Here is a 21,208-nt window from a genome sequence, read left to right on the forward strand (position 1 = left end):
CCCTTTTTATCTAGAATTCCAGGGATCATAGTCATCCCATTATTTTTCCCCAGCTTCCCTCTTGCAAACCAATTAGCAGTTACGCTATAGAACTTTGTCAACCATGTTAGGATGTATGATGCATGAATATTTTCATTTTCATAAAAGGATGTAATTATTTATAGCCTCATTACTACCAAAGAGTTGTTTTGAAGTGAGGAACATCACAAGAAAGGAAAAGATCTACTGCAAGTTTTACTATTGTATGAGTATTTAGGTGTGTATTTATTTATCAAGTTGTATTTACCTAGTTGTTCCATACAACTAGATAAATACACGTATGGTTCTTTATCTGTCTTCTTATTGTATAGATAGATAGATAGGTAGATAGATTACAAGAACAAGAGAACCTGGATATTTGAGAGGACACAAAAGAAAATCAGGAAAGGAGAATTTTTGAATAATCTATTGAGCATAGTTCTCCCCTTAGAATAATACATATTTATAATGGACTAGATGAAAGCAATGATGACAGCAAGGAGTTCACATCAACTGGACAAATATAGATATGGAAATAAGACCACACATATGTAACTCGTTTCTTTTATACAAGTAGTTAAATACAACTGGGTAAGTGCACCTTTATTATTGGTGTTACTATTCATCATGGATAAAAGCAAAGCTACCAGTGATGTGCATTTACTATCATTGATGACTCATGCAGCCATTCTGTCACTAGTATTTCAACACTGTTTTAAACTCCTCTCTTGGTATTTAGTTTCTAAAATTTATGGATCTGGTAAAGTTGAATGTACAGTCTGTCAATCTTTCTTATGATTTCCTAGGGCTTTTATTTTTTCTGTATTTGTATTAAAGTGAGGAATTTCTCGCTGATAGCAATTTTGCTATGTTCAGTTAATGGTGAGTGGCTGCTTTCACTTTAGGTGTCTCTTATATGAGAATATGGGCTGCTAAAGTTTGAGCTGAAAATGATGATGATGATGATGATGATAACTTATTTAAATCAGTGTGTCACAGTACTTCATATATTGTCTTTCAGTATTTGATACAGTTAACTATAGCTGCTACATAATTTTGATTACAGTTGATGTTCGAGTTCCTATGACACTGGAGATGTTCATCCAAAACATATTCCTCATAGCCAGTGCATTGCTCTTCGTGTGTCTGGTTTTTCCATACTTTTTGCCAATCTTAGCTGTACTGGCAATCATTATGATGTTCATCAGAAATGTTTTCAGGTAGGTTTGTTACTGTTAATTCTTGTTACTAATAAATAAACTTTTTCATTATTTATTTCATCATTATTTATTTTGACTTAGATTTAAATCAAGTACTATATGTAACTAATACACAATTGCCTCAAAGACATGGCACTAAAGATAGATATCTCAGTGTTCCCTGCATGTTGTTAAAAAGTAACCTAAAGGGAGGAGAGTAGAGACTGAGGAACTCTTCCCTTGGTAATGACATTCTCACTGAATAAAAAAGCAACTACCGCAATGAAAAGATATTTTGTACTTAGCTATTTATATATATATATATATATATATATATATATATATATATATATATATATATATATATATATATATATATATATATATATATATATATATATATATATATATATATATATTTAGAATATTCATTTGATTTCGTTTCTCACTTCATGTATTTGTTAAATTTCTTTTCTAGACACCATGTTATATTTTTGTGAAAAAGCAGTTGCACAATATGTCAGTTGTTGGTGCATTCTCAATTCAGCATCTGTGAACTATATGTATTTCATTTCACAGGTTATATAATAATAATAATAATAATAATAATAATAATAATAATAATAAACGGTTTATTATTTAGGCAGTTAACAAACTGAAAATGTACATAGGGGGTGGGAAAAAACTTAACATTAATCCTAAAGGTAAGTCTAATCTAGGAGGGAAATACTATTGATTGATGGCTCGCACCATGGCTGTGGTTATGTTGATGATTTGCATCATGGAAGAAGTCGGATATTTTTTAGAGAAATTAGCTTTGCAATGGCTATTGTTCTTTTAAAACATTTGTGGGGCTGCTGAGATTTTTTATTTCTTCCATAAGGATTATCATTTAGTATGCTTCCTTCTAATGTTCTACTGATAAACACATGAAATACTCAAGCTTTTCTGTGTTTAGAATGCATGCAGCTGTAATTTGGCTTGGATGTGAGTACTGACTTAATATAACAACGGCATGAATGTTTATGACCTCAACTTGCTAATGTTGAGATTACCACACTAATTGCTTATAAGGACTGATCTCCTGCCATACACAGACTTGCAGTATTTATACTATTTGATGAGAAAGTCACAGTTTACTTATGATCTCATAATTGCCAAGATATTCATAAACTTACAATTACAGATTTCACATTGCTCTGTAGTGTTTGAGATGTTAACTTGAATAATCTAATTTCATTACTCTGTGTCTGTTTGCCCACCTGTGTACATGTATAAATTTTTCAGTCTCTGTCCATTTGTGCATATTTATCACTTTTTTTTTTTTGAAGGTATGTGGATAGTTTGGATGATTAATAGGTTGGTAATTATAGATAGAGCCTTGGTATAGTGTCAGTAGTGGCCAGTTGCTTTCTTTGACTCCTTTACATTCTCAGTCATAGCTGAAAACAAATGATGGATTTTCTGGAAATTTAGTTTAAATATTATTTTTTATGGACATGGATTTGTTTTATTCTTCTTTTTAGTTAAGTTAGTGATGTTGAAAGCTTGTTTATTCCTGTAAATTGTTTTTCATTTTGTTCAGGGCTGGACCTTAAAAAAAAAAAAGATAACAATAAAATGAATAAATAAATAAATAAATAAATTTGCGGAGCATTTTTTAAAATTTGTATTTTATTTATTTATTTTCTTAGATGAGAAAGGTATTATGTTCTAAAACATCCCATCCAACATCATAGGGCCACCACAAAAAATGCAATTAAAATGAAATTTATGGAAGCAAAAAATTTTATCCTTTAAGCTTTGAAAAATATTTCTATGCCTACAAGTTTCTTTTATTCTTCTTATTTGTCATCTCTGTAATGTTTAATGATTTTTTAATCTGTAAATTTTGTCCATTTTTAAATGTTCAGATCTTAGAAAAGCTTTCCATCTCATAAAAGTACTAAATTTTCACAGATGCATTGTTTAGATGAGAGGGGAAACTCAGATGGGCATAGAAGTCCCATACAACATCACAGGGCTACTGCATAGAAGAACCATTGCAATTTAAGGAAAAAAAAAGAGTGTCTAAAACCTGCCACAATTAGTTTAGTGGAATTTTTTTGTGGCAATAAATTTCTTGTACTCATCTTGGCATTCAGTATAGGAGACAGATACAGAAAAGTAGATAAGTAGACAGACTGATATTATTGCTTCCTTCCAGAAGCTTTGCCATTATGAAAAGTATTAAAAACAAAAATAATACAGTACATAGATGAGAAAAATGTACTCAGTCCATCAGTGGAATTAGTGCATTTTATATATTTTGCATAATAATCTTTGTATTACTTGGTTTAGGTAGGCAGCATAATCATAGAAATGTAATGCATTTTTTGGGTATTGTCTCTGTCCCTCAGGGTTGGAATCCGGGATTTTAAGAGGCTAGAAAATGTATCAAGATCACCATTGTACAGTCACATAAGTACAACAGTCAATGGACTGGCCACCATTCATGCATATGGTAAACAATCCCTGTTCTCCAAAAAGTAAGTGGATTTACATGGCATTAATCAACCTAGTTTCCTTGACAGACTGATTTTTGCATTTCTGATGTAGAACCAGTGTAGTGTATAAGTCATTGTGAGATTGGAGTTGTACATCATTATTAGAAAAAGAAAAAAAAGAAAAAAAAATCCATAATACTGATGATATATTTTGCTATATGTTTAAGTCCTTTAATGTTGTGTATGACCTAATCACATACTCTGCAGGTGAGTTTGAATAATACAGACCCATAGTTTGTTATTTGTAATCTTCAGGACCAAACCCTTTGAAAAAAAAAAAAAGATTTTTAGTGTTTTTGATGAAAGAGGTAAAGATAATTAATAAAATTTTTATTCAATTATATATAATTGTTTCATATTGATTAATAGACAGGGTGTAACATGAGTTTCTGCAAATACTCAAGAGGTGAAAGAACGTGTAATTCTAAGTAGAAAATGTTCTATATACATATGCATTTTAAGGCTTTGTTTACCTGTCAGAGGAGTTGAAAATGTATGGGTGTACTATACGTGTAGTAGCTATGAGGTGACGGACAGACAGTTGCATTGTCACAGCCTCGGAGGTGCCACTTGCTCAAATTACGAATGGTTTAATCTTATTTTTTGCAGGCTGTGGAATATTACAGTATCTTGTAACAAGACAAACGGTATTAAAAAGTGTGTAATTTATTGATAAGCATTACACAACAACATTATTGTGGTGATTAAAAGTACTGCTGTAAAATGCTACATGGCATCATCAAAGCAAGGAAGGAGGAGGGAGTGAGTCCGAGTGGCCTTGAAAACAGCTGAGTAATGATGCCACATAGCATTTTACAGCAGTACTTTTAATCACTGCAATAATGTTGTTGTGTAATGTTTATTGGTAAATTACGTGCTTTTTAACACCATTTGTCTTGTTATAAGATATTGTAATATTCCACAGCCTGCAAAAAATAAGATGAAACCATTCGTAATTTGACCAAGTAGCACCTCCAAGGCTGCAACAATGCAACCGTCAGTCCATCACCTCATAGCTACATGCATAGGACACCCATACATCTTCAACTCCTCTGACGGGTAAACAAAGAACATTTTTTACTTAGAATTACACGTTCTTTCACTTCTTTCAGTATTTGCAGAAACTCATGTTAAACCCTGTATTTTGAATTAAATCTACTGAACAAAGAAGTGGGTGGTTAGGAGTACATTGGATTAAATCTTTGTCACTGCCATTGCTATTCTTTTTCCCATTAGACACCCAGTAATCAGGAACTTCCTATTATATTGCACTTATTTATTGTAACAAAAGTACATAAAGCCTTTCAGGTTAATAGGATTGAACAGAGCATCAAAAATGTCCATGTTTTATGTAGGTATCTGGTAAGTTTCTTGAAATCAGTTGCTCAACAGTAAATTGCTCGAAATCAATTGCTCGAAAAATAATTTCTTGAACTATCAATTGCTCAAAAGGCAGCTTGCTAGAAAATAGTGGTTTAAGTAAGAATACCTATCTAAAAATAAGATTAAAAAACACATCTTTATTATTGTTAACCGAACAGTTAAAATTAAGAATGGGTACTTTTCTATTATACAGGAGTTCTTAAATATTCTACATCGTTTGTTTCGTCATAGTTTAAAATAAGAACGGGTACATTTTTATTATTTTTGTTGTTCTTTATACTTAAAAAAAAATAAATAAAAATGTATTATTGCCACTGTTTACTCTATTAGTATGAAATATTGTATGCAGCATTTCTTAAATATTCTTCTACATTGTTTGTTTTATCATAGTTTAGTACAATATTGCATTGTGCAGTCACAGTACTTTTTTCTGCCTCCAACTGTACTGACTCCTCCCACCTAGCCAAAAATATCTCCAATAACTTTGCTTCTTCTTCTTTCCCTCCTTTATTTCAACCGGATGGCACCACTGCTATCACATCTATTTCTAAAGCTGAACTCTTCGCTCAAACTTTTGCTGCAAACTCTACCTTGGACGATTCAGGGCTTGTTCCTCCCTCTTCTCCATCCTCTGACTACTTCATGCTACCTATTAAAATTCTTCGTGATGATGTTTTCCATGCCCTCGCTGGCCTAAACCCTCGGAAGGCTTATGGACCTGATGGGGTTCCTCCTATTGTTCTCCAAAACTGTGCCTCTGTGCTTGCACCTTGCTTAGTCAAACTCTTTCAGCTCTGTCTGTCAACATCTACCTTTCTTTCTTGCTGGAAGCCTGCCTGCTTCTGTATTTCCACCTTCCTATGACTTGAATTCCTTCAAGAAGGAGGTTTCAAGACACTTATTCTTCAGTTTTTGACTACTGCTTTGAACCCCTTTCTGGGTATGGCATCTCAGTGGCCTTTTTTTTTTTTTTTTCCCTCCAACATAAAAAAAAAAAAAAAAAATTTTTCTATTGGCTATTCTTGTAAACTTTGTTCTCTCTTTAGTTCATCTATAAACTTTCAAATAGATGGATGACAAGCACTTATTTGATATTTAAGACTTTTGTGCCACCCTTCAATTGCATTGTTTGTTTTTGCCATTTCCTCAACAACATTATCAAAACAGTTCCACATTTCATGTTTAAACAAAGGAGCACGTCTATGGTTGCATCTAGATGGTAGACAGTATTCAACCATTCCTGTTCTGGGATGTTAAATAATTGATTTTGAGCAATTTACTGTTGAGCAGTTGATAGTTTGAGATTTTTTTTTTTCGATCAATTGATTTCAAGGAATTGATTTTGAGAAATTTACCTAGATTCTTTTATGAAGCCTCCCTATTACTATGTTTCCAGTGCATGTTAAGTGACTATCACCAACACATACTACTGTAGCCACTTACTTAGATTGCAGACATGTCTTGAATTACTGCATATGTTTTTGTAAAAGTGAATAAAGATATAATTAACTTTTGAATTAGCACATGATTATATCATGTAATTTGTGGTTTAAATAAGTTGCTATTATAGCAGGCAGTGATGGCACAGTATGCATGTCGCCATTGTCTGCTGTGCCATTTCAGGTGTATCAACTCCATATCAAGTAGTTAATTAATTCTTTTTATTCATCTATGTGAGAAAAGTTTTATATCATGATGCAATTAAACATAAGTTTTTTAGCATCACATACCTGATGCCAGATATGAGTTTTGATGTACAGACAACATATTAGGAAAAAAATTCTTTTCAGCTTTTACAGTTAAGATAATTTCCCTCTTCACCATAAATTTATTTCAGTTTATTTTGCCTTGAAACTTTAACGTAGAAAGTTCAAGAAAATAGACACTATTGCTGTTCTGTGGTCACATATAAGAATACAGACAGTGAACATGTTGAGCAATCTAACTCATTTTGAAAACCCACACATTTTCACGTTTCTTCATACAGACTGGCAATATAACACCAATATATTTTTCTTATTAAATGTGAAATCAGCAGAATGGAGGTCTAATGATTTGAAGTTGTACAGCATGATTTGTTTATTAGGAAAATGTTCTCTGCATTGAATGGAAACTGATTTTCAAGCTTAAGTTAAGAGAGCAGGATAAGTATGTCTCAAAGTACTTCCTAATTTATAGGTCATTATTTGTTCATAGTTGGTAATATTTTACTTTACTATTTTGCAGGTTTTCAGTCTTCTTTGATGAAAACAGTTGTGCCATTTACCTCTTCAATTGTGCAATGCGATGGTTGGCAGTTAGGCTGGATTTGCTGGCATGTAAGCTGTCTCTAATTTATATTGGTATTGCACTGATTTTTGCTAAAATATAAATGCCTTAATTTTTGTAAGCATTGTGCTCTACATAAGATGGATATGCAGTGAACTAATTTATTTCATATAGTTGATAGTGATAGCATACAGTCTATTAACTTAACTGATCATTTCTAAATAAGAGCATATTTTTGACAATCTTGTACCATAGCAAGATCTCATTCTTTATATGATATGATACTAGCTATTGAATGGTGACTGATGAGAGTGTTTTGATAGCAAACACAAAATCATTGTATTACAGTATTTAACTATAAACTGTTTGCCATTCCTCATGGTTATAACTGCATTAGTGTCAGTAGTTTTCTCTTTTTAAATTTCATTACATCCAGAAGATTCAGTACTGCAGATTTTGTTCCTGGTGCCGAGAGTTACAACATTGGAAATGGTATAACAGTGCTTAGACTAGAGGGAGTCTTTTGCAGCTCCAAGATTTTCCAGAGTTCAGTACAAAGTAGACAATTTCCATGTAACAGCATACTTGATGTACAGTTCTTAAGATGTATGTACTTGAAAACCATAACATCTGTTTCAGGGTTCTGTCTCAATACACTAGAAGTTTTGTTGTGTTCAGGAATATTTTGTGAGTTTCATGCTAATTTACTAAATTTTCTGCATCCATGAAGGCTCTGTAGAGCTGTGGTGTGCCTTTAAGGATTAAATTCTTAAAGCGACTAAATAGTGATTCACAAAATTGTAATCAAAGGGTGGCTAGTTTATAATTTCACTGCTGGTAGCCTCTACCTTGCTTATCTGGCAATAATATGATGTCTTCCTTTTTGGATCATCATGGAAATACTGAAAAATTTACCTGAAGATAAATTGGCCATGAAAGGCAATTGCCAGTGATCAAATATGACAGGACACTCATCACAAATATGAGTTCAGCATGTTATCAATTAGACCAAGATGATCAGTAAGGCTTAAGTGATTTTTAGTTAGTTATGCCTGCCTTGAAATAATAGTTTTATGGAAGCTCCATATCTGGATACATTATGTGCTCTTAAGATGCTAAAGATATCAGACATTCTTGTGATTTTAGGATAGCATCCTTTTCTCTGTGGAACACAGGGCTACTATTGCATTCATATCAGAACATAAAGGAAAACATACAAAATCACTTATACATCACAATAAATAAATTGAAAATATTTTACAGATATTAATACATTTTGTGAGGCTTCCATACAATAGATTACAATCTTTATGAATAGTTCTTGCAAGGATTTATTAAATTCGTTAATTTCCACGTAGAATAGAAATAATTTCTTTTTTAGTAAGAATCTTTTTTTTTTATTTTAAATTAGGTTATGTCTCATTTTCAGTATGCGTGACCTCTAGCACAGCAATGCTAGCATTGTTTCTTCGAGGGGTAGTGGATCCCTCATTTGCAGGCCTGGCCTTGGCATATGCAACACAGCTCAGTGGTATTTTTCAGTATACTGTAAGACTCAGCACTGAAACTGAGGCAAGATTCACTTCAGTCCAGCGACTTGACAATTGTTCAAAGGTAATTGTGATATTTGTATGATATTAGGAAGGACAGCAAATAAGGTAATGTATAGTGCTGTTCCTTTAATGCTTTGTTCGTCTTAAGAAAGTGTGTCAATGAAGTTATAAGCATTTTTTTAAGTATAATAGGTGCCATGGTTTCATGAGAAAGGCAGTGTCTCCAATGGAACAACATCGTTAAAGTACTTGAGAAGGGGAGAAAATGGGAGAGCACTAAATTGCATATGGATACAAGCAAGTACCCACTGCACTTGAAGGAATTTTAAGGTGACTTGTTTGACACCACTCAGATTGGATATACTCCACTTATCAAGTACTTTTGTGTGATACAGTATTCTGGATTTGTTTCCTCAGGTCCTAGTGTCTGAAGCATCGTCCATCACAGAGTCCAAGCGTGCAGATCCTCTGTGGCCTAAATATGGACGCATTAGTTATAAGAAAGTGCAGTTGAAGTACCGGCCAGAAACACCTCTTGTTCTAAAGGGCATCTCTTTTCACATTGACTCCATGGAAAAAATTGGTTTGTAGTTACATCTATATTATCTTTATTATATTAAATGTGCTCTTTTCTTCTGAAGAGTTTTTCATTTAAGTGCTGGTCAGTATATAACTTCCTAAAATACTTTTCCTATTCTGTACTATGTGACTCTCATTCCTGTCATATTTCTCTTCTAACTAATCTTCTGTTTCACTCCCTTTTTTCATATTTCAAGAAGCAACTTACTGCGATTTGAATGTTGATAAATATGTTTGAGATTAAGAACTGTAATTATTGGTGTCAAATATTTGTGAATGCTTGCATTCTTTATGCATTCATTTCTAGATAATTTTAATTCCTGAAATTTTTCAGTTTATATTTGTAAACTATAAACTTTGTATGTATAGAAAATATATCCAGTGTGTCAGGCAACAAGAATTATTCTATGTATAGGAAATAAACCACAGAAAATACAAAAAGCTTGCACACAGCCTGCATTGTTACCTGACTATTGTTTTGTAAAATCTATGGTCTTCATTGACTCACTAAAAATTCATGTACATCTATATCATTATCTTGCATCCAGAGATTTTCTCTACTGTTGTTAGATTTTCTGATCATCTCCATCATTATCTTGCATCCAGAGATTTTCTCTACTCTTATTAGATTTTCTGATTATCTCCATATCACTTCAGTGTGCTCCACTCTTATATGTTCAGATATGTTATTTGCATTATAGTTTTCTTTATTTTTCCTGTTAAACACTGGCCTTATGTCTTCATCCCACTTTGGATAGTTTTTTTTTACTACTACTACTACTACTACTACTACTACTACTACTACTACTACTACTACTACTACTACTACTACTACTACTACTACCGACAGCACCACCACCACCAGTACCACCACTACCACCACCACCACCACCAGTACCACCATATCTACTACTTATTTTATTACTAGTGCTATCAGTTTCACTCTCCATATCATTTTGTGTAGCATTACTCTATATTATAAGTTCTTAGTTTTCACTATGCCTCTAATTACTGACTAAAAGATTTGACAGTCACTTATCATCAGTTATAATAATCAGCTTTTATACTCAAGGTTTGTTACAGGTGTAGTTGGGAGGACAGGCTCCGGTAAATCCTCCTTAGGAACAGCTCTCTTCAGGCTGGTTGAACTAACAGCAGGCTCCATCCGAATTGATGGCATTGACATATCAACATTAGGACTGGAGGATCTTCGTTCTCGACTCTCTATCATTCCTCAGGATCCGGTACTTTTCATTGGGACAGTCAGGTGAGGCTGTAACATTGAATTGTTCAGTATTTAAAGAAATAGGTTTGTAGGCATTGAGAATTATTACTTGAAGAGAAGATAGCTTTCTTGAAAATGTTTTTTTTCTTGAGCTACAGGGAAGCTATATGACATCATTGTATGTCAATTTTGAAGGATTGGACTCAGGCAAGCACATGTATTTCATGCATAGATTCGTATACCTGATATAGAGGTGACAGTTCATGTCACCATGTCTTTCAAAAGATGGTCTTTCAAATCCATGGGGATCACTGTACATGTAATACCATATCTAATAATTTGGCATGAGTTTGCTCCCATGCAAACTTCATTAACTGGATTTTACATTACATGTAAAAAGAAAACTCAGTGAAGTTATTATTCCATAGTTGAAAATAATTCTTCCTCAAAATTTTCTTTAACAGGTACAACTTAGATCCATTTGAAAGCCATTCAGATGAGGAAATATGGTCAGCACTGGAGCAGACGTACATGAAGGATCGGATCAGTTGCCTTGACTTGGGATTGTCTTCCTGTGTTGTGGAAAATGGGGAAAACTTTTCAGTTGGAGAGCGCCAATTGCTTTGCATGGCAAGGGTACTTCTGAGAAATTCCAAGGTAAATTTTTTAATGTAGAATGGTAGTAAATATAAACAAAAAATTTAAAAAATTTATAAGACTGACAAAATGCATAAAAACTATAATCCTGTGAATTACTATCAGGTGACAAATGCTGACTTATGTAAACCTGGAATTTACTTATACAAAATTATAGCATTAATGAGAGCAATTAAATATGAGAATGAAAACTTTAGCAATATCTTGAGAGTGACTAATCGATTGATATTGGTAAGTGATTGATTATGGTGGCTTAGAGAAAGTCAGTTACCATACTGCACTGAATGATAATGCATAAATTCTTATAAATTATTTTCCTTATTGGAAATACAGAAAATTTCTCTACTTTCTCTCTCTCTCTCTCTCTCTCTCTCTCTCTCTCTCTCTCTCTCTCTCTCTCTCTCTCTCTCTCTCTCTCTCTCTCTCTCTCTCTCTCTCTCTCTCTCTCTCTCTCTCTCTCTCTCTCTCTCTCTCTCTCTCTCTCTCTCTCTCTCTCTCTCAAGTTAGCTATCAAACACTTGTGGATTTTGCATGCATAATTTTCATTGAGTTGAATTCAGTACAGTCATTGAATCCCTTATTAGCTGCCAGTTTTATCTCTGTCTTCATTGAAAGTTGGTTTTGAAGTTTCCTGTGTTAGTTTCCATACAATTATATGTATTTACATTGATTTATTAATTCCCCTTGACATAGTGACTTTTTTTTTTGATAACTTGTGAAATCTTGACACACTAAGTATTTTTGTATTTCAGATATTGTTTCTTGATGAAGCTACTGCTGCAATAGATGCAGAAACTGATATCAAGATTCAGAAGACTCTGAAGAATGCATTTAAATCATGCACCATGATCACAATTGCACATAGGTAAATCATCACACTTATCTTATTATCTGCTCTGATTACTCTGATGTTTGGTCCTTAAAATTTTCTTAAATTCATGGCCAAAGTCTCCTACACTAACTTCTCTATGATAATCTCATCCTTTTATATATTATAGTTTCACTCTCATAGGAGATAGGAAGAAATTGGTTCTCAAATAGAGTGGTAGATGAGTGGAACGGACTCAGTAATCATGTTAGTGCTAAGACATTAGGGAGCTTCAAGAGAAGATTAGATGGGTTTATGGATGGGGATGATAGGTAGAAATAGGTAGGTGTATTTCATACAGGGACTGCCACATGTAAGCCTGGTCGCTTCTTGCAGCTTTCCTTATTTCTCATGTTTTTATGTTCTATTCACGTTTATATGCTCCAAAACTGTCATTCCTCTTTCCCTCCTTTATTTCAACCATATGGCACCACTGCTATCACATCTTTCTCTAAAGCTGAACTCTTCACTTAAACCTTTGCTAAAAATTCTACCTTGGATGATTCAGGGTTTGTTCTTTCCTCTCCTCCACCCTCTGACTATTTCGTGCTACCTATTAAAATTCTTCACAATGATGTTTTCCATGCTTTTGCTGGCCTTAACTCTTGGAAGGCTTAAGGATCTGATGGAGTCCCTCCTATTGTTCTTTGAAACTGTGCCTCTGTGCTTGTACCTTGCCTAGTCAAACTCTTTCAACTCTCTGTCAACATCTACCTTTCCTTCTTACTGGAAGCTTGCCTGTTCCTAAAAAGGGTGATTGTTCTAATCCCTCATACTACTGTCCTATTGCTTCAATTTCCTGTCTATCTAAAGTTTTTGAATCTATCCTCAACAGGAAGACTCTTAAACATCTATCACTTCACAAACTTCAATCTGATTGCCAGTATAGGTTTCGTCAAGGCCACTCTACAGGTGACTTCCTGGCTTTCCTTACTAAGTCTTGGTCATCCTCTTTTAGAGATTTTGATAAAACTTTTCCTGTTGCCTTGGACATATCAAAAGCTTCTGATAGAGTCTGGCACAAAGCCTTGATTTCCAAACTACCCTCCTATGGCTTCTATCCTTCTCTCTGTAACTTCATCTCAAGTTTCCTTTCTGACTGTTCTATTGCTGCGGTCACAGTTCTCCTAAATCTATTAACAATGGTGTTCCTCAGGGTTCCGTCCTGTCACCCACTCTCTTCCTATTATTCATCAATGACCTAAACTAAACTTCTTGTCTTATCCACTCCTATGCTAATGATACCACCCTGCACTTTTCCACATCTTTTCATAGATGTCCAACCCTTCAGGAAGTAAACATTTCATGCAGGGAACCTACAGAACACCTGACTTCTGATCTTTCTAAAATTTATGATTGGAGCAGAGCAAACTTGATATTGTTCAGTGCCTCAAAAATTCAATTCCTCCATCTATCAACTCGACACAGCCTTCCAGACAACTATCCCCTCTTGTTCAATGACACTCAACTGTCCCCCTCTTCTACACTGAACATCCTCAGTCTGTCCTTTACTTATAATCTAAACCGGAAACTTCACATCTCATCTCTAGCTAAAACAGCTTCTGTGAAGTTAGGTGTTCTGAGACGTCTCCGCCAGTTTTTCTCAATCCCCCCCCCCGCCGCTAACTCTATACAAGGGCCTTATCTGTCCATGTATGAAGTATGCTTCACATGTCTGGGAGGGTTCCACTCATACCACTCTTCTAGACAGGGTGGAATCAAAAGCTTTTTGTCTCATCAACTCATCTCCTCTAACTGACTCTTCAGCCTCTCTTTGCTGCATTGTTGCATCTCTAGCTATCTTCTACTGCTATTTTCATGCTAACTGCTCTTCTGATCTTGCTAACTGCGTGCCTCCCCTTCTCCCACGGCCTTGCAGCACAAGACTTTCTTTGTCTCACCTCTGTTCTGTCCACCTCTCTAGTGCAAGAATTAACCAGTATTCTCAATCATTCTTCCCTTTCTCTGGTAAACTCTGGAACTCCCTGCCTGCTTTTGTATTTCCACCTTCCTATGACTTGAATTCCTTCAAGAGGGAAGTCTCAAGACACTTACCCTTCAATTTTTTACTGCTTTGGACCCTGTTCTGGGACTGGCATCTCAATGGACTTTTTTTTATTGGATTTTTTGTTGCCCTAGGCCAGTGTCCTTACATAAAAACTAAATAAATAAATAAAAAATAAAATAAAAAATATTATTTCTTACACTCCACATATATCCTATGTGTATGTGCAATACAACTAGTTGGATTATTAAGCAGTGCTTGTACAGTGATCTCTTGTATGGCAAACTCAAAACTTATTAGAAAATGAGAATCTTGCTTGCACAACTGAGAAATTTATATTCAAGTGTACATAGAATCACCTTTATGTGAGTAGTAATACATCATATTTTCTCTTTCAGACTCAACACAGTGATGTTGTGTTCACGAGTGATGGTGTTGGATGATGGAAAGGTGATGGAGTTTGACACACCTAGAGCACTTCTTGCAAATAATTCTTCTATGTTTTCAAAGATGGTTGCTAAATCAAAAGCATCCTTTATTTCATAGACTGTAATTGTTATTCTTTCATGATAGCTTTTAGCACTACTTATGCTTTGCCTGTGAACTTACTATCAGAAGAAGATATTCTGTAGGATTACATATACAAGTATTGAAGTTGAGCTTTGATAATTCTCATAAAAGATACTCACTATACTTTCCAAAACTTTAAAGTTGTATTAGGTTTTAGGTAAATAATGCAAAAAAAAAAAAAAAGATTTGGGAATGATATACACTCATCTGTTGAAATAACAAATCTCTAAACAATGGATTTTTGAAGCAGTGAGCAAAATCTATGTTGTAAAATATTTCCAAACTACTTGAATAAATGTCCACTCTGCAAGAATCATCTGACAGGTGGAAGTGCAAGACCAGCACTCAGGCAACTTGAGCTCCCAATCTGTTTAGGCTCGTCATTCACTGTTTACACACCTTTTTGTTCAGCAACTGTTGTCTTGTTATTGGTGCTCACTTTTTGTTTAAAGCATGCCTTACAATAGATACTAGAGCTAGGAAAGTTGAGAAGAGGGAGTAATTCCAGTTTCTGTATGTCATACAGAAACTGGAATTACTGAAAAAAAATGGAATCTGAAGTGACAGTGGAAAAGTTCTATGAGAGGTATGGGATCAAGAAGCAGACAAGGAGCAATATCAAGCAAAGTGAAGAAAAGCTGAAAAAAATTATGCTGCTATTTATTATGTAGATACCTCTAAGAGTAGCAAAGGTGTTCATTACAAGCACATGAAAATGGAGACAGAATCCACTTCTTTGCAACTTGCCAGCTAGCTAGTGCTGACAAGCATGACACCAGCCAGCCTACTCCCAACTCAAGCAGTGCTGCCACAGAGTTATGTGAATGACTCAGAATGGAAGCCTGTGTTTTGTAGTCCTACATTTTTTAAGTATTTACTGCTAACCTGTCATATAGTGAAGAAAGTGTCACAAAGTTATTTTCTCAATGTATGTAACCCTTTTTGCAGAAAATGGACATTTGCAAAGAACAGACACTGAAATCTACATTAATCTGTTGTTTCAAGAGTTGAGTGTAGTATGAGTTAAGTAATTCCATTTTCATCTTTAAATGGCTCTATATGATAGTTTTTTATTATATATTGTATTTGATATTTTTATCTTATGTACCAAAAGCTAGATGTAGTATTTACAAGAGACATGATAACAGTTACCTGATCACTTCATGAACTGAAATTACCTCATAAATTGAAATCAGAAAAATTGGGCACTACTACAAAAAAAAGGATTGCTGGTCCAGTCATTAACCAGGTAGCTGAGGTCCATTACTTGTAAGTTGCAACAGTACCCTTGAGCTTCTATTGTTGCTGTTGAGAAGGGAATATTTTGACAACATAATAATTTAGAGCCCTATTGTAAATCTATTAATAGCTGTGTTTATACAGACTGTCTTCTTGTCTGGGATTCTTGGGGAGGTTTGTCTATATTGGTTTCACTTGAGATAAGTCCTTTGTTTTGGACCGTGCTATGGTCTGGTGTGGGCAATGGAGGAATTTGCCGCAGCCCACTTTTGATAACTGGTGTGGAAACTACTGGCTTTGGTTTTGGGACATGAAGCACTGATTTTAGGTAACATAATTACAGCATGATTTCCTGGGCTTCTTATGTATTACTAAGCTTTCCTTTTGTGAGGTAGCACCTGCTGCCTCCAGTGCCTGTGAAACCCTTTCAAAATGCTCTCCTGGGGAAGAGTTCAGTTTGTAGGAACAGGTATCATAGGTAGACAGATAGATGTATAGACAGATAGCTAGGTAGATGATACCTGTTGATATTTATCTAATTGCAAATAGAAAGTGAATATCAAACTCTTAGAGTTCTGTTACTGTCATGTGACAGAAGTTGGGTATGACTTGCATTATTTTCAGAGAAAATGCAGAAAGTGGAAAATGATAGTGACAATTTAAGGGAAAAAGCAATGATCCCTTCACTCAAAATTCCCTGAAGGGAGAAGTGGTGCTATACTTAAACCCTGGCAGATACACATGACTTGTATTGTTTAGCTGAGACACAGAGAATTCATCATGACAGAAATTGTCCACAAGTGTTGGAGATAGCTTAAAGCTTTTGTTGTTAATGTTATTTGCAGAAAACTCATCCAGAGAAAAATTGATGTATTGCTAAGTACCAGACCAAAGAAAATAATGAAAGCTTGTAATATAATTCCAAATATATTATTTTACTAAACTTTTTCGCACTTTAGTCGAGTGGCTGGCACATTTTTAAAATCCTTCATTATGAACTTGGATGCAAAACTTGCATCAAAGATAACTATGTACAGTGTCCACAGATGAAATTAGGACGATCAATATTTTTGCTATTTTGATCAAAGAAAGATGGAATCAAACAATGTTTTGTGCATCTTGTCTCTTTTATTCACTATTTAGACATATTACCATTGTTTCTCAAGTCTTTGGGGCATAGATTGAACAAGAATATGAAAATATTCTATGAAGTTCAATGGACCAGATTTTTCTTGATAGCTTCTTTCAGCATGGGAACAGGGTTTACTGATGGTCTGCAGGTGCCTCTTCATGTATGCCCATACATTTTCAATAGGACTGAGGTCTGCTGAGTTGCCAGGCCAATCCAAGACTTGAATGCCATTTTCAGCAAAGAAATCCATGATCTTGCTCCTGTGGCATCCTGCATAAAGACTGTCATCTTCAGATCTTGATGAGGTGGCAGCAGGTTCTCCCTTAACACTTCAATGTAATTGATCGCTGCACTTTCCAACCAACTGACCTGATGACATGAAAACAGATTTTGTTGGAAAATACCACATGTTCCCAGTTTCTAGTAGTCCAGTCTTTATAATTCCTTGCAAATGCTAATCATGTGGGCATTCAGCATTGGTTTTTGTGCTGCACAACGTGCTGGGGGTCCAAGGTGGTCCTTCAGTAATTCCTGAATTGTATGGATAGATATATCTTTCAGCTATTCATGGTTCTTGCTCTTGATTTCCCTGGTGGTGATGGAAGGCCTTGCCATCACAATTTTTCACAGCAGCTTGCCTGTGTGTCTGGATGTCTTACATTTCTTCCCTGATCCCAATTTCCTCTTCAAATTTGATTCCCAGTCTCCACCTGTACCATGCTTTACCCATATGGATGCAGTGTTTTTGGATGTGTAGATATTGCCCTATCTCAGCTAGAGACACACCTTCACTGAGTGTGACAATTCGTGTCTTCTTCACTACGGACAAGTGTCAACTGGTTGAGGCATACAGGTGCACATATTGAAGCATTTGAAACTGTGCAGGAGAGGGGAGAGAGAGAAAGAGCCAGCACAACTTCCTGTGTGAAGCTTGTGGTTTGCCTGACTGGGCTGTTGTGACAGAGAGCTGCTAATACTCTGTAGAGTTGCCGCGTGTTGCCAAAAACTCTGCTGTTTCTTTGATCATGGTAAATTCAACCGATAAAGTTATGGTAAAAACAGCATGCTGTTTTCACTGTTATCCTGATTTCATCCATGGCCACTGTAAGAGTCCCTGTTCTCTCCTACACTTTAGCCAATTCTGCTGGTTCCCCCACTCCACTGTATATTTAAAATCTATCTCCTCCTACAGCTTTTATCACATTTATGTGCTTCATATGCATGAAAGGACAAGCAAGTCTTAATATTTACTAAAAATATTCTTAAGTTCTTGTTTCTTTCATCAGTTATTGATTCTAAGTAATTTTTTCTTAATTTCCCAAAAATGTTAAAAAAAATTTCTTTGTGATTAAATTTGACACTATTGCTCTTTAATGTAAAACACAATTCTTGATATTACCAAGTCTTTGTTACATTGAAACCAATTCCAAAATTGCTGAGACTATTTTCAAAATTAAAGAGATCTTGTTTTGAGATATGGCTTGTTAAAGTTTTGATTTTTTTTTCAAGATTTTCTGATCCATGATATTGGTTTCCTTGTGCCATTAAGTGTTTTCTTTCTTTTCATACAGTTTTTCTCATATAAACCTGGAGGACCTGCTGATCATCAGAAAGATGTTTTAATGTCTGGCTGGTCCCCTTTCTTATGTATTCCCTTCAAAATGGTGTCAGAGTTGCTTAAGCTCTTCATTATCACTAGGTTTTGTTTAATATCCTCTTGCAGCATATGTTGTGGTCTCTTGCTTCTTTTAGGTCCATTGCTTTGATAGATAGTTTTTGATAACTTCAAAAATTGTTTATTTATTTATTTATTGTTTTATGTATTTATTTATTTACTTATTTATTTATTTATTTTTTTTGTTGTATACAATAGTAACTTAATAGTATAAATCCTGATCCTGGTAAGTAGCAGGAACAAGTCACAGTTAAGATTTGGGTAGTGGGATTTGAGAAGAGATGTAACATGTGGTGAAGCAGGAGATGATAATAAGGCTTGATGCAAGGCATCACAAAATACTACCCTCTCTCTCTCTCTCTCTCTCTCTCTCTCTCTCTCTCTCTCTCTCTCTCTCTCTCTCTCTCTCTCTCTCCTCTCTCTCTCTCTCTCTCTCTCTCCTCTCTCTCTCTCCTCTCTCTCTCTCTCTCTCTCTCTCTCTCTCTCTCTCTCTCTCTCTCTCTCTCTCTCTCTCCTTTTAACTAAGCATTCTTGTGGAGTCACTTAGTAAAAGTATAGGTGGGATAACACCTTTCTCTTTCTCAGAATGAGGATTATTATAACTGATCAAAATAAAAAAAATCATGATTTAAATCAGTGATTCTTTTTCATGGATAATTTGTTATTTATTGAATAGAATATATAGTTACATAGTGTAGGAAGGTCATTTGATTCAGGAATATGATGTTATGCTTTTTTATTTACTTTTTTTGTTTTTCTCTCTTAAAAGCACAAGGTGAAGATTATTTCATAATTCCAGATATGTTGCATATCAATGAAAAACTTTGTTGTGATGTTACCAGTGGTTGTACCTAGCCCTACAGTGTTTTGTAAAGAAAGTTATATTTTCACAGTTTAATAATCAGCACATGTTTGAACTTATTGATTTTATCATCCCAAGTATTGAATAAGTGTTAAGACTGCCTGTAGTCCTGTATGACATCACATCCAGTGAATGCCCTCCAAGCCATCCATGAATTTAAGAACTCATGTACACACATAGTACCTTCTAAGGATGAAATGTGTTCTCAAGGTGCTTCAAGGTTCAGTGAGCTTTCACTTCTCAAAATTCCTTAATTGTCTGCGCTTTAGAGTATGGATATATTTATTAAAACAAAAGTGGAAAGGAAAGAACTTATGATCCTTAGCCTCAGGCTTCCCCTGAAAAATCTTCCAACTTTACATTTGATGGTAAGTTAATTTAACTGATTGTTTAAGATGAATGTTCAAGCAACTTTACTTTCTCTAGATATTTGTGTTTGACTAAATAGGACTTCAAATTAATGTGCTTTTAACAAATAGTTTGGGTGGTAGCTTGATGTTTTCATGTGCAATATTTAGATGCACAATATGTGTTTCATATGATTGATTTCTGTTAATGAATTATCATCTTATGGTGATTCATATTGTCAAAATGTTTAATTTTGCTTGAGATAAGTTTCTGCACCACTTTGCACTAAAAGTTGTTTTGGTGAGTCGCATTGTCTCACTGAACTGTTTTTAACATGGGTGATGATTGATTATCTCCTAGTTTTTAATGTCATTATCTTTACTTTCCATTAGTGTGTGATACATTTGGTCATCAGTTTATAAGTAGCTTATTTATGATAGCAGTAGGCATATTTCAATTATTAATGATGCAGCAGTTCATTTGTGAGTGATAAACTTCAACTTGAAATCCAAAAATGCAATTTGGCCTTTATCAGCAAGTGAATAATAAATCGCTCTACACACAGTAATTATAGTAGTCATTAGCTAAACTCAGTAAGCTGACATAAAGGCTTTGCACCCTGCCTCCTTCCCCCAATGTTTGTGTGTACCTCCTTACCTTATCCTCACCACAGCGCTGCTTCCTCTGCAGGGACGTTGACCTGGAGCTGTGAATCACCTCTACCTCCTTTACTTTATTTTTACTAAGAGGCATAGCTACTGTTCTGGGGATATTGTTCTGGTGTGTACATAGATATCACCATTATTAACAACAATGTTACTACTACTGCTACTACTACTGTTGTTATTGTTATTGTTACTATACCAAAAATAACTTTATGAATAATAGTGGGAACAATAATGACATTATTATTGTTATTATTATTATTATTATTATTATTATTATTATTATTATTATTATTATTGTTGTCGTTATTATTATTATTATTATTATTATTATTGTTATTATTATTATTATTATTATTATTATTATTACTATTATTATTACCATCATCATCATCATTATTTTATTATAATTATCA

At 34.5% G+C, this 21,208-nt stretch overlaps 1 protein-coding gene across 11 annotated transcripts in view; it reads left to right on the forward strand.

Moving 5' to 3' along the window:
* The window catches only part of LOC135103914 (ATP-binding cassette sub-family C member 5-like), a 106,949-nt gene extending 89,895 nt beyond the window's left edge, over nucleotides 1-17,054 (forward strand). For 10 of the 11 annotated variants that reach the window (XM_064010848.1, XM_064010835.1, XM_064010834.1 and 7 more), the window contains 9 exons: nucleotides 1,085-1,238; nucleotides 3,617-3,745; nucleotides 7,373-7,464; nucleotides 8,844-9,028; nucleotides 9,385-9,550; nucleotides 10,630-10,813; nucleotides 11,236-11,428; nucleotides 12,181-12,293; nucleotides 14,700-17,054. In XM_064010848.1, coding sequence (XP_063866918.1) covers nucleotides 1,085-1,238; nucleotides 3,617-3,745; nucleotides 7,373-7,464; nucleotides 8,844-9,028; nucleotides 9,385-9,550; nucleotides 10,630-10,813; nucleotides 11,236-11,428; nucleotides 12,181-12,293; nucleotides 14,700-14,847 — 1,364 coding nt within the window. In that variant the 3' untranslated portion in view covers nucleotides 14,848-17,054. Of the gene's footprint in view, nucleotides 1-1,084; nucleotides 1,239-3,616; nucleotides 3,746-7,372; nucleotides 7,465-8,843; nucleotides 9,029-9,384; nucleotides 9,551-10,618; nucleotides 10,814-11,235; nucleotides 11,429-12,180; nucleotides 12,294-14,699 lie in introns of those variants that run through there. The other variant, XM_064010866.1, reaches the window with a different exon arrangement.
* The last annotated feature ends 4,154 nt before the right edge of the window (nucleotides 17,055-21,208 follow it).

This window comes from Scylla paramamosain, chromosome 1 (genome assembly GCF_035594125.1).
Source record: "Scylla paramamosain isolate STU-SP2022 chromosome 1, ASM3559412v1, whole genome shotgun sequence".
NCBI classification, from domain to species: Eukaryota; Metazoa; Arthropoda; class Malacostraca; order Decapoda; family Portunidae; genus Scylla; species Scylla paramamosain.